The following is a 14,532-nucleotide window of genomic DNA, read 5'->3' as shown; positions in this document are numbered from 1 at the left end:
ATATAAGCATAACTTCGTGACTTAACGCCTTAATTAAAAATGCAGTTTGGCCTTCGCCACATAGTGGTTGACATACTTGGTTGGTTTTTAATTCCATTTTGGAAGTGCATAATATAATGGACGAAGGTAAGAGAAACTCACAAATGCAGATGAAGTAGCCTGGAACCACAATACATAATGTCACTCTTGTATAAGGGGAAGAAACTCATTTCAGTACAGCCTACCTTAGTGATGGCAATTGGTTGTGTTACCGTGTAGTATATTTAAAAAAAAAAATTATTAGGGCAGCTGCCTTTGAGAACCAGTCTTTTCTCTTTGGATATCTGTGGATTCCCCTCCATTCCGTCAGTGCTCTGTCATATTGTGACCTATCTTGGCTGCAAATAGATCTGTTATTAGAGGTTGCAAACAGCTGCCGATATATGAGCTGCATTCTTGTCTATGGTTGAATGGAGCGGAAGCAAAAGTGGCCTTATGGAATGATTTTTCCTCACAGCCTGGGGGGTCATTTTTAGCTCCCAGTTTAACTGAGCCCTGGTCTACACACAGCCCCGGGGTCGAACTAGGGTACGCGAATTCAGCTACGTGAATAACGTAGCTGAATTCGAACTACCCTAGTTCGAATGACTTACCCGTCCAGACGCCGCGGAAGCGAACTCCGCGGCTCCAAGGTTGACTCCGCCAACTCCTCCTGCCGAGGTGGAGTACCGGAGTCGACCGCGGCGCTTCTGGAGTTCGAACTATCGCGTCTAGATCAGACGCGATAGTTCGAACTCCGAGAAGTCGAACTCGCCGCTTCGACCCGCGCGGTAAGTATAAACGTACCCTTACAACAGTCTCTTTGTTTCTCTAAATTGTGTTGGCTACTAACAGCCTTCAAGGGGCTGTTCTACGAGCCAGGGATTGCTGAAGTGAAACAATGCTGAGACCATGCCCTAGATGTTCTCCACACATGTGAGGGCTAGCTAAGCTGGCTCTGAGGTGTCTGGTAATTCCCCTGTTTTGTGTTGCTGGAGCATTGCAAAGCAGGAGCTATGGGGGACGAAGGCCTTTGATTTATAATTGTTTTCAGTGTCCAAGTTATTATGTACTCACTGCAGGTGAAACTAACATGATGCAGAGCATCAGCACAAGGTTCCATGCCACTTAAGCCCTCTGCTAGGGCTGCCCAGAGTGGGGGCTCCTGTACTCCCTTTGTAACATAGCACTCATTTCTGCACCAGTCTTGCATAGAAGGTTTAAACAGAACTGGGGCCCTCACTGCACTGCACTGATGGGGTGGAGAGACAGACCTGCATTCTGTCTCTGTGTTTGGGTGTGGTGGCGAGGAGATTTTGCTTCCCATCTTCTCAAACTCCCACATAAAACCAGATGGCTTAGGCGTTATGCAAATGCAGTCACTCACTGAATGACTTTTACTGGTGAGTTTTGTACACACTAACTTGTTAGGTGGGAGCCCTTCAGGATTTGTATTTAAGGCAGGGACAGAATGAATTTCTGGCATGGCCTGTTCTAAGGGAATGTCCCTAAATGCTACTTTTGGAGTTGATCTTGAAACCCTACCAATGAGGGAAAAAAGTGGCCTTTGGTTGAAGGTCAGTGCCATACAGTGAAGGAAAAGGCAACTAAATTAATTATTCTGTTTGCAGCAAGCAGGGAGATAAGGAAGCTAGAGGCAAGATTTCACAGTCATACTTTATTCTCTAACTGGCTATTGTGAGGTTCCTTGTTCTTTCCTCAGAATTAACTGGCATTGGTCACTGTCAGAGATAAGATACTTGAATAAGTGGACCAACTGCCCTGATCTGGTATGGTGGTTACTGTGGTCTTTCACTGTAGGTTCTTTATATACTTACTTGTCTTATAAGTTTTATCTATCTGAGGCATGCTCACATTTATCCCTTGGTTACTTGCACAAAGCAGAGTGCATGGGGGCCCTGTCCCCGATGAGAAGCTGCCAGGATGCTGACATTGATCAGCTGGGAAATGGGAAAAATCTAAAGATCAGATGGGGTATTGGCATGATCATTCTTCTGCAGAGTGGTGTTCTGCTTCATCTCTTAGTATTGTTGTACTGTTACTTTAAAGACTTTTGATATTTAAAAATCTAAGGTTTCTCTCACCTTCCCTAGCTATTGCATAGCTTAGTCCAAGGGTGAGTAGTACATTGCCATATCTCACTGGCAAAGGGCATATCTGATGCATGGGCCTTCTTTTTTAAAATAATCAATATTTTTCTGTGGAAATTCGGAAAAGGCAAGGTCTGGATTTTTATTGGAATAGGGAGTTTTTAGTTGCAGATTGTGATGTCCAAAATCTAAAGTATAAGATACCAACTTATATAATGTGTGTTAAAGAAATCAAGAAAAGTGTGCAAACAGCTAAGGAGCTACCATCAAAGGGGTTGCTCCCTACAGCCAATGAAGTAAAGGGTGTTTTTTAAAAAAAGTGTGTAGCATTTCAGAAGAGAACCACAACTATGCAATTGCTTTGGTGGGTTTAGCAGCCTTGCCTTTTCCAAAAAATCAGTCAGAGGCAAGCAAAGTCTGCAGCAGAGTAATGAATAAAGGTGGGAATAATCTTCTGGTCTGTAGTGCTACTTGAAAGAAAGTTGGGAAACTGGGAGGATTGAGTTCATCACGATTAGGCTATGACTACAGTAGTGTTACAGTTCTTTTTGTAATGAGGCTCTGGCATGTTCATTATGGCTAAATTATATCTGTGCCATAATGTTTCACAAGACTACCCTACATTGACCTTTTTCCACATCCACAGCTACTTGGCTACATAATCAAGTTTGCATCTGTGCTTATGAGAAAGTATGGACTTGTGCTATGTGCACAGAGGCCAAGCAACACCATCAACATTATGTTGAAAGCTGGGAGGATGGAGGACTAGCCAATCAGTTATACAAGCTCTGTTAAGCAACTTGTCTAATGTAATAAAATAAATGTTATGACCTGGCTGCAGGAAAACAATTGGACATTAGTAGGGGCGTCATGCAATTAGCAGCAACTTCCATTAATTGAGTGTAAACTATGTTGTGGTGTGGACACTAAACATATTTAGAGCCAACCATGTCACTAATTGTTTAGAAACTTGTCTCAAAGTTACCTTGTTGACTTGTGGCAAGGGGGAGCTTTTGCCAAGCTGCTCCAAAATGTTCATGTACTTTTGAACCTGCTTCCCCCTGGAATACAATAAAGTTCGGAGTAAGTCATCCTTCCATGCACATCTGTTTATACTGGCCTTTTCTTAGGAGGTGGAATGAGTTCAAATGGTCCTCTTTTTGCAGGTGGAGGAAAATAAAAGGGAGTGAAGTTTTTATGTCTTTTTTTTTTTTACTACTTGATTAAAATTTTTTGTATTGTGCAAGTACACCTGGGTTGGTATGATAAGCACGTTGTAAATAAGAGGAATTCAGATCTAAGGCTAACAAGCTAGGATTTTTAATTAACTCAGATTGCTTTGTCTGTGTGTTTCTAAAATGGACTATAAAATTAATCAAATGTTATTGGAGATTTACTACCTTCTACTGCATGGCATGTTTAACCTTCATGAATGTGGTGCCTAAATTCTGCCAAAACACTTAAGATAAGCAAAATATAGGAAATAGTTTATATTGTTATGGAACAGTTTCTGACTATAGAGCAAATGATAAAATTCCTTAGAATATTTCCATTAACCATTGCTGTATGTTTCATTGCAGATGATTCCACAGACGTTGGAGAAGAAGACAGCTTCTTGGGTCAGACTTCTGCTACTCCTAATCCACCACAGACTTTTAGCTATTTCTCCCAGGTACCTACTAGCAATGATCCATTTGGAAGCATAGGGCAGCCACCCTTAACAACAGTGACACCACCTGTTGGGCCATCAGCCTTCTCCAAGGCTCTAACTTCTCTCCCACTCTTGCCTGGATCACAGGAGGGGCAGAATGCTTTTTCGGCAAGTGTTCCGAAGTCACAGTCATCTTTTAGTGCACCACCTACTTCCCTGGTGGGAATCAGTGCTTACCAGACTCCTCCAGAGAGTTGTCCCCCACTTGCAAACTTTTCTACTCCACCTCATGGAACATCACAGCAAGGATATAACCCATATCGCCATACCACCTTAAGCAGTAGAGCTAATCCTTACATAACTCCACCGCAGCTGCAGCAGAGTCAGACACCAAGCCAGCTTGGTCAGACACCACCCTCTGTACCACCTATCCACATGTATCTGACTCCTCCAGGATCATTGTCACCGGTATGCGAATGATCTTTGATTTCTTGGTGTTAATATAGAATTATTTCAGATTGTTCTATTTTTCCCTAACCATAGTCTTAATTTTCTGTTTTAGTTCTGCTTCATGTTACCCTTTAACAGAGTAAGAGAATCTTGAGTCCTTTTGACCTCTGATATCAAAATGTCTTCACTGATCTAGGACCAGTGCTTTGGGAAAGTTTACTGATCTACTAAGTGACATCTTCAAAGCCACATGATTTTAACAGCTAGACTATGTAACAGATAAAATCCTGAATTCCGGGGTTTCATATGGTGAAAAGCATTAGTTTCTAGCTCTTGTGATTCTCAAGATAGCTTTTTTTAAAAATCCTTTGGTTTTGGAGGACAAGCTGGTAGTCAGAATGATTTCAGTTTTAAAGGGATGATGTTAGGTTAAACATATTTTACATAAATTTTCCTGCCTCTGTTGCTCACTAGGGAAAGAGGAATAGAAAGGTATGTGTCTATGAGTATATGTAGAGGTCATCAGAATCCACAACTCCTATGAAGTCTAAATCGAGTTTAGAGTCATAGTGCTTCTCAGAATCAGGACTTAAATTTCCTGAGTCACTGGGGTAAGGATCCACTTGTCCAGATTCATTTGCAGGATTGGGGACACAAATTGTGTGTTCTTTGAACCCAACAAGTACAAGCCACTCACTGAAGTTAGCTGTGAACGCTTGCATTGGTGTATCCATGTCTAAGTGAGCAGCCAACACCAAACACCAACAGGTGGAGATCCTGTATATAAAAGTTGTATGCCAAAAATGTAATATTTTGGAAAGAGGGGAGCATGTGAGAATGACAAGTGAGAATAACCTCCTAAATGAAATATAAAATATATTCAATAAACATAATTTGAGACCAAGATACTTGAATCATCTGTAATAAAACTAGTGTATTTTCAGTTTCCTCATTCACAGCCGGCACTACCATCACCATCACAACCACTGCAAACTTCCAGACCAGCAGGTCCACTGGTGCAGGCGCCACCTGTTTTGCTACAGAACCAGTATGAACCAGTTCAGCCTCACTGGTTTTACTGCAAGGAGGTGGAATACAAGCAAATATGGATGCCATTCAGCATTCTAGATTCTGTAACACTAGAAGAAGTTTATAACTCTGGTAAGCAATGAAACTTTCTTTACATCTTATTCTTATATTGTGGCTGCTTGCCATTGAATGTGAAGATAGATGCAAGGGTTCCGCGGCTCATTTATAAAGATGAAGAAGGAATGCTGTGAGAATGTTGGGTATTGGCTTATATTGAGAAAATAAACTTGAACCAATCTTTTTTTTACTAATCCAGAGGTTTACTAGGTTGGACGTTTGCTACTCGGCATCATTACTATTGAGGCTTAGCGGTCTAATATATAAATAACCATCCCACAATAACAAACTTGCTGTGCTGCATTTCTCTGTGATTGTATGCACTATATTTTTCTTAGCTCTGCCTTACATCTTCATTCTTGTGGGTGGGCAAAATATCAATCTTTTTGGGTTGAAGATCAGGGTGGATTTGCTTTACTGTATATATTCATTCATTAGCCCGTTTGTTTATAAGTCGACCCCCCCCCCCCCCAAGATGGATAAGTAAAAATTGGAAAAACTGTATGACCTTTCATAAGCTGACCCTATATTTCAGGGGTTGGAAAACTTTGGCTCCCAGTGCATCAGGTTAAGTCGCCGGGTCGGGCTGTTTTGCTTACCTGGAGCGTTCACAGGCATGGAGCCCCTCAGCTCCCTGTGGCCACAGTTTGCCGTTCCTAGCTAATGGGAGCTGGGGGAAGTGGCGAGTGGAAGTGACTGGGAACGACAGCCGCGGCCACAGGGAGCTGAGGGGCTCCATGCCTGCAGACACTCCAGGTAAACAAAACAACCATGTATTGGATATTCAACTCAATAATTCCATAGAGTTTAAAATCATCAAATTTTGGTGTAGTCCCGTTTATAAGCCGACCCCCGCTCTTTGATGCGTCATTTTTTAACAAAAATATTCAGCTTATGAACGAGTATATATGGTAAATCATTATTTAAATCACTAGTCAGGAAGACTCGATTTAATGATGGATTTCTACATAAAAGTGCATTCTTGTTGGTTGTTATAACCTTAATACATATTCTTCACAACTCAGAGATAGATGTAGGTTTCATTTTTAGAAGGTACACACTATACATTTTTTTTAAGTGATTTATTTTGAAAACTTTTCAGAAAATATATCAGAAAATAAATGATTGTTTGGTTATTTTATTTACCAAAGGTAGTTCAAGCAGATATTTATGAAGTTACTGGGAGTTGAACAATCTCCAATTCAACAGGTTAATCATTAATATTTGGAGGATTTTCTTGCCATGCTGTATTAGGAGGAGAACATCACCAGACAGACATTTAAATTGTTTTATTTAACTAAAAGAACAACGTTATATATTTTGGATTTTTTCTTCAACAGCAAACACATAATATTTTAACAAAACAAGCATATGAATTTTTGAATTTAGTTAAACATTCAGGTTTTTTAAAATCAGGTTTGTTTTTGTTAACTATTTTAGTTAAAAACAATTTTAAATGAAATATTTAAAAAAAAACACAAAAATTAAATAGACTGTCAGCCAGGTGAACATGAGAAACTTAAAATATTGGCTTCTGCAGCTAACTCAGTCGTCTTCACCTTCATTTTCCTGTTTGTTCATAATCTAGAAGAGAAAAAACAAGCTTTCCTGCTTTTTCAGGCCCAAACGATTTCTCAATTTGGAATGAATTAGTCCAAAGGAAGAAAATATTCTTTCTACACTGGAAGAAGAAGCTACTGCTGTTAAGTGAGATTATCACTTTAACAGTCTCTGAATCCAAGTGCTTAAGTGACTTCCATCAGTTCATTGGTGTGACTTTCCTTAAAACATCATCAATAAAATTATAGTTCTTGAATGGTTCTTATTCCCAAACTGGATCTCTTTTACGGCCCACTGCCATTATAGGTTTTCCCTTTTAGTGAGAGAATGGTATGGTAGATCTCAAATCAATGAACGCTACACTCGGAAAGTTTCACTTTTGTTTCTACTGCCTGTCCCTCCCTTCTCACATTTATCTCCAGACTTCTCCTTGTCCAGATCTATTCCGTCCCCAACAATCTTCTTTTCATTGAACTTTTTGAAACTTTGCACTTTGAGAGAGAGGTAAGAGATTGATTCTGTGCACACAAATTTGCAGATTTGTTATTTCTCACCTCTACGTATTATTTATTTAATTTATTTAAAAACATTTTTGCTGTTACAAAAAAGTTATCTTTGGAGACACAAATCCACAGTTTGAGAACTGCAAAACTAAGCATCTCTGATCAGGGACAGCTCTACAGTTTTCGCCGCCCCAAGCAGCCCGCCAAATTGCCGCCACGGGGGCAGTCCCTGTGCCCTTAGGGTGGCAGGCGCGTTTCCGCGGTGGCGGCAATTCGGTGGCAGCTTCTATGTTTAGCTGTCAGCGGCGGCTTCAGCTAAACATAGAAGCTGTCGGCGAATTTCCGCCGCCGCGGAAACGCGCCTGCCGCCCTAACGGCGCACGGACTGCCCCTGCAACTGGAGAAAGTGGCACACCACAGTATGTGTAAACAGGTCTTTCCCTACTAGTGTTTCATTAACATCCTTTGTTCAATGGAAAAAATAAGTACCTCCAAGCTGTCACTCCTGAAAATGTTTTCACTCCTTTATCTAAAAGTGTGGAGAGGTACATAAATTATAAGGAAAGAGATAAAGGCAGGGGTTTTGAACAGAGTTCAAAACAGCATAGGTTACTGTTTTAATTGGTTAATGTCAGTCAGGATGCTAATCACTTTCACAGCTTTAAAAGAGGAAAGCACACGTTACTATTGTGACAAAGCATGAATTTTGTATTCTAGTCCAACCTGATCCTGAGAGCGTGGTTTTGAGCACTGATGGGGGGCGCTATGATGTTTACCTGTATGACAGACTAAGAAAAGCTGTATATTGGGAAGAAGAGCCATCTGAAGTCAGACGATGTACATGGTTTTATAAGGGAGACAAAGATAGCAGGTTTATTCCTTATACTGAGGATTTCAGTGAGAAGCTAGAGGTCAGTATTACTTTTAAGTAAACATAACTAAGAACTTAACCTAACAATTCTGAGCTATTACTTCTCTTCTAGGAAAGCTTTTACATTCCTGGTTGAAATTGTATTACAGAAAGGGGCTAAATTAGTGTTTTCTAATGCACAAAGTGGGGCTTTGTAAGATACTTTAAGACTCACTTTTGTCCCCTTGTGCTTTTGACCTAAAATATATTTATGCATTTGCGAGATTATAACTTGAGTCACATTATAGTGCTGTATATCCTTATCATTTTCCCTACTGTAAATAAAATTATGCGAGTAGTGACCTAGCATATTCCAAATGCTTGTCAACCTGGTGCATTGGTGCAGTGTTTCTCAACCTTTTTGATACCAGGGACTAGCTTTCTGCTTTCCTAAAGTGTGTCAGGGAGATCTCGGGAACGGGCACCAGTCCACAGACCAGTAATTGAATAATACTGCATTAGTGCACACCAACTGGGTTGTAAATTCTGGTGGTGCACCAGCATATCATGCATTAAAAGTTTCCTAGTGCACATTGACATAGTGCTGTTTGAAACAGGATTACATCACCGTGCACTAGGGAACTTTTAGTGTGTGCCAGCGGGGTTTACACATCCAGGTCATGTGTGACACACTGGTGCACATGAGAATATACACCCCAGCTGGAGTGCCCTAGTGCATCACGTAGGCAAGCCCTAACTTTTGTATTGGCATGTTACATGTAGTTAGTCTAAACAGACATACTGGTTTTACATAACTTGTCTATTGTTGCAGGCAGAATATAAAAAAGCTGTAACTACGAATCAGTGGCACCGGCGACTTGAATTTCCAAATGGGGAAACAATTGTTATGCATAATCCTAAGGTAATGCTAACTATCTGGTTTTTAGGTCTTTGCAGTGTAGCATGGAGCTGAGTGCTTTTATGTACAGCTAAAGCATAACTTGAATGCAAATTTAGCATGTGGAGTTTTAAAACTGCACTTATCCATTGCTTTGGGTATGTGTACGTTCAAAATAATGTTTATAAACTCTCCTTACCTCAACAAACTATCAGAAATAATAAAAATCATCCTCTCTTCTAAAACCTGAGAGATTTTGCAATGTAACCACAAAGTCAATACACTTGAGTGTTCTTAGGCTACTGGGGAGGTGGGACAACTTTTAAAGTCAAAGGCCTTTTGCTGTGAATACCTGCCAGCAGCTCCCTAGTGGTTAAATGAGGGATTGTCAGCTCAGCTGACCATGGCTATTGTGGTATCATGTGAGGAGATAGTCAATAGATTTTAAGGCCAGAAGGGACCACTGTCATCATGTACTTTGAACTCCTGCATAACACAGGCTAGAAGAAGAGCTCTGTGTGAACTTGAAAGCTTGTCTTTCTCATCAGCAGAAGTTGGTCCAATAAAAGATATTATCTCACCCACCATGTCTCTCTAATATCCTGGGACCAACACGGCTACAACACTGCATATAACACAAGCTATGACGTTTCAGCTAGTAAATCCTTCAGTTAGGCAGCACTCAAACCGTTATGGGCTGTTTAGTTTAAAACTTGTGCCTTAAATTGCACCAAACCAGTGTAGATTGTGGAATGCAGGTGTAACATGCTTCTAGCTGAAAATTCAAGTAAGTAGGCAGATGGCTGAATTCTGTGCTAGCTGAGGTTTCTGAATTGACTTAAGATATTGCCCCATGTGAAAAAGTATATATAATGTTGTCACTTTGAGACTGATTTACTGTCAGGAGACAGATCTGACAAAAAAAAAATCTAACCTGCTATAACCAAGTGTGGACATGACGAAGTATGAAAGGTACTCTTGGGCATTGCAAACCTGAACCAATCAGCAGGCCAACTTCCCCCAGTTATGGAAGGCAACTTGGCAAAGGTTACTTTGTCTAGTTACTTCCCCCAAACCACAAGAATTACTTAAGTCTTGTTTTAGTTTAGTTTTAATCGGCTAGCCACTCACCCAATAAAGCATAGGAATAATAGTAGCCAAGAGCAGAAAATGTATTGGAGTCAGTCACAAGAGATACATTTAGTGAATGAGAAGAGGTATATTAAAACATACAGTACCTTCGTACATTCCAAGGCCAGAATTTTCAGATAAACAGACTAGAAAATGAGTTTTCCTTGTTTAAAGTTAGACGATATATTTCTTTTCAGGTTATAGTTCAGTTCCAACCTTCTGCAGTACCAGATGAATGGGGGACCACACAAGATGGTCAGACAAGGCCAAGGGTGGTAAAGCGTGGCACTGATGATGATCATGATGAAATTCCGGATGGTATGTGACCGGGCACCTGTGGACTGCAGTGGGAGAGTCCTACAGAGTCCCTCTTTTTTTTTTACCTGTGGTTTATAAATCAGATTGATCAAAGCTTTGCAAAACAATCGCTCTCTGCCCCAATATATTTGTCAGGCAGACAGTGTTTCCAGGAGAGTTCCATTCTTACAACCAAGAGGCAAGCAAGTGTTATCAGTGCAACCATCATTGCATATTATTGGAGAACATTGTTTGCTTTTGTAAGGGTCAGTCAGTTGCTCCTTGCCTACAAATAAATCTTCCATTTTCACAGTTAAATCGGCTTCCTAAATCTGCCTCTGGGATTTTTAGGCTACTCCGTCCCATAATTCTGAAAAGTTTTTTGAAAATTAACAGTACTTAGTTTTCTGCTAATAGATGTAGACAATGTGAGAATATAATCTGACTGGTAGTGTTGTGCTAATTGTATAAATCTTAGACTGCTTTGTCTGAAACTACAGCTTTTCCTTCACATTTGAACAAAAGACCCAACATGGTCATCAGTTTGAGGTGCTTGAATTGCTTTTAAGTGTTCACTTCTTTGAACTTGCACTGTATTTCCATAGATGGGCAGGCTCTGAGGCATGCATATATATATATATATAAACTGTGTAATTCCACACTTTCTTGTATGTGGAATGACACTGGCATTGTACTAAATAATATAGACAGGAAAAGTTAAGTAAAATTGGAATGGTGGCAAGAAATGGATTTTCTTAATTATAAAAGAAAATTTGTAGGTGAAATTGTATCCTGGGCCACATTATTACTGTCCTGTCCTAAACCCCTAAATACTTGTTATATAAAACTACATGACTAAACTGCCTCACTGTGAGCATAATCAGATTCTAATACTATTTGTTCTTTTGCTTTTTATAGGGGAGATGTCTCAAATAGACCATTTAGTATTCATGGTTCATGGCATAGGTCCTGTGTGTGATTTACGATTTAGAAGCATTGTTGAATGTGGTAAGTCTTTTTAATCATAGATTTATTCTTAAGTATTTAAACTTGGGTTATAGTTCTCTTCATTAATTGAATTATTTAATGTGGTATAGACAGTTTTTATGTTGCTTTTGAATTGTTATTTGAACAATGTGTTAATTTTAAGAACTGCAAATATTTCCTTATTTTGAGAAAGAAGCCAAAAAATGGAAAATAGTATTGGTTTTTCCTCAAAACAGTCATTGATAATTTTAGCTATTGCTATGAGTCCCTCAACACTAAACTCATATTTTTATAAGTTCCTGTACAACTATTGAAACAACTTAAAGATTTAGGGTAAGACTTTTGCCTAATAAATTTATATGCCGTATTTATTCTAATCAAAACAAAAAACACCCCACAAAAATAAATTTGATCATGGAACTAAATATGGTTTTACTTGGGGATACACTAAATACACCCTTGAACTAGATATTTAACTATTTCCTGACAGTTTTCTTATACCTACATAAGCAGTTTTTGTGAAATGTTGTAACTTCTTTAAGAAAAATGATTTAATGGGGAAAGAGGACTTTAAAAATGTTCAGTATAGTTGAGAAACATATTTGAAATCATGTGTTAGGCCTTTGTTTGATTAACATTAACATTAATATCTGATTTCCATTACTTCCCTCCCACCACCACCCCCCAAGTTGATGATTTTAGGACCGTGTCTCTGAAACTGTTGCAGACCCATTTTAAGAAGTCTTTAGAGGAACTTAAAGTGAGCAGAGTTGAATTCCTACCGGTTCACTGGCATAGCTCTCTACATGGGGATGCGACAGGTGTAGACAGGTCTGTATACAGTACGGTACCACTATGCACAGCATCTCTCATACAAATTGCATAATACAGTACTTAATAGAGTTAAGGAAAATGAATGAGAAATTACTACATACCATAAAGGCAAGGTAGATAAACATGGTCTGATAACAATAGAATGATTCTTCTGTAATGTTTTAGTTGAGAAGTTTCTAAACAGTGGGTGATAGAACAAACTGGATGATCACATAGTGCTGACTTCCCTTATTTCCAGCTGCTAGACTTCATTAAGAGATAATAGATTAAATATTTTCCTGACGTTTCTTTTCCACATAAGCAATTGTGTTTGTTGTTGTTAGAGATGTTACATGATCACAAATAGGAGGGAAGATAATGAATAAATTATCTTTCACTCATCATTTCTACAGCTGAGTGCAATAAAGAGGGTTAATATGTATTGTCTTTTCAAATATTAACCTCTCCTCTTGTCACTGCTTGTCCTTCATTTGTAGCCTCCCTATTTGTAGTCCCATTCTTATTGTCTCTTCCCTCCCTGTTTGCTGTATTCTCTCTTTCCTTTCTGGTGCAGGCTGTCAGGAGGCTGTACTTCATTTCACCTCCTGTTTTTATACACAGTCGTTTCTCCCCATCCCCCACACCCTTGGCAACAGGGCAAAACTGTAATGAAGTAATATTACAGGTTTTCCCTTAAACCTAGTCATGGCATAAAAGGTTGAGAGACATATAAGTTCCTTAACATAGAAATAAATACACTAACAATTTAAAGAGAAGGTATTGGCACTAATGTATGAGTTTGATATGAGACCAGAAAGTTTTACTTTGGTTTGAGCAGTGTGGAGAACATGACTGCTATGGTTAGAGTACTCTGAATTAATTGCCAGATGGTTAAACCTTCAAAATTACGGAAAAATGGAATTGCAAAGCTCTTATAAAGACTTTTAAAATAATCATTCTACATCTAAAATTTTTGCACCACCAGGAATATTAAAAAAATCACTTTGCCAAGCATTGGACGTCTGCGCCACTTCACCAATGAGACTTTGCTTGATATACTGTTTTACAACAGCCCAACCTACTGTCAGACCATTGTGGATAAAGTAGGCCTGGAAATGAACCGCCTACATGCACTTTTCATGAGTCGCAACCCAGACTTTAAAGGAGGAGTCTCTGTTGCTGGGCACAGTTTAGGTAATCTACTAATATATCTGTTTACTTTCTGGGACAAAATAGCATTGCTAGATAGAGAAAAATGCAAACTATGTTTAAACATGGGGAAAGCTGGCCTGATAGACTATAATGGTTTTCTGGAGTGTTGTTGGCTACTCATGCAAAATGTCAATATAGTCAAGTTATAATACTCAATTCTTAAGAGGCATTATGATCTAAAGGTTAGAGCATAGAGATGGTAGCCAAAAGACTTGGATTCTAGTCTAGTCTTAAAAAAGCAATTTGACATGCGACAATGAGTTAGTCATTTATCTTCCGTGCCTGCTTTCCCCAGTTGTAAAATGGGGATAATACTATCCTACTATGCGTGCCTTATGGGTATTATGAAGCTATGAATTCCTGGCTCTGTTGTCTGGGCTCTGCTTCTCCATTCCTGCCTCTAGGAAGAGTCCGTAACCCGAGGTAATGAGTAAAGGTGATGTTGGCTATTGTAAGTGCTGATCAAGTGAAACAGCTTTAAGCAATTCCTATACGCTAGGAATTCTCACATAAGTGTACTATCTGAACATTGTTCCTTTTTGTTTTTTAATTTTTCTGTAAAATTATGTAAGTGAACTTTCTTGCGCCCTACCTCCAGCCACTGCCATCCCCAAGAAGTCCTATTTAAGATTTTGGATCAAGAAAACTGGAATATTTACTCAAAACAATTTATATCTCCAGGTGCCTTAATTTTATTTGACATATTGTCCAATCAGAAAGACTTGACTTCATCAGGAAACTCTGGACCTCCCACTGCTGCTAATGGGCTTGTGAATGATACGGTTGTTCGTGACAAGCAGGTATTACTTGCATACCTGAATTTTGAGGTGAATTCACTCTGATGGTTTTTTGGAGATGTTTCTCAAGCTGTCAGAACTTTTATCAGTTTAACACAGTACCTGATG

The 14,532-nt window shown here is 39.3% G+C and overlaps 1 protein-coding gene across 3 annotated transcripts in view; it reads left to right on the top strand.

Annotated features, from left to right (window-relative positions):
* LOC123373929 (SEC23 interacting protein) overlaps nucleotides 1-14,532 on the top strand; it is a 43,199-nt gene that overhangs the window by 8,589 nt on the left and 20,078 nt on the right. Inside the window, exons 2-10 of one of the 3 annotated variants that reach the window (XM_045023218.1) lie at nucleotides 3,710-4,248; nucleotides 5,190-5,391; nucleotides 8,157-8,350; nucleotides 9,122-9,211; nucleotides 10,516-10,636; nucleotides 11,534-11,623; nucleotides 12,292-12,433; nucleotides 13,401-13,609; nucleotides 14,309-14,454. In XM_045023218.1, coding sequence (XP_044879153.1) covers nucleotides 3,710-4,248; nucleotides 5,190-5,391; nucleotides 8,157-8,350; nucleotides 9,122-9,211; nucleotides 10,516-10,636; nucleotides 11,534-11,623; nucleotides 12,292-12,433; nucleotides 13,401-13,609; nucleotides 14,309-14,454 — 1,733 coding nt within the window. Of the gene's footprint in view, nucleotides 1-3,709; nucleotides 4,249-5,174; nucleotides 5,392-8,156; nucleotides 8,351-9,121; nucleotides 9,212-10,515; nucleotides 10,637-11,533; nucleotides 11,624-12,291; nucleotides 12,434-13,400; nucleotides 13,610-14,308; nucleotides 14,455-14,532 lie in introns of all 3 variants that reach the window. The other 2 variants (XM_045023217.1, XM_045023219.1) reach the window with 2 other exon arrangements.

This window comes from Mauremys mutica, chromosome 7 (assembly GCF_020497125.1).
Source record: "Mauremys mutica isolate MM-2020 ecotype Southern chromosome 7, ASM2049712v1, whole genome shotgun sequence".
Classification (NCBI taxonomy): Eukaryota; Metazoa; Chordata; order Testudines; family Geoemydidae; genus Mauremys; species Mauremys mutica.
Note: the sequence above shows the minus strand (reverse complement) of the source record. Positions and strands in the feature narration are given on the sequence as shown.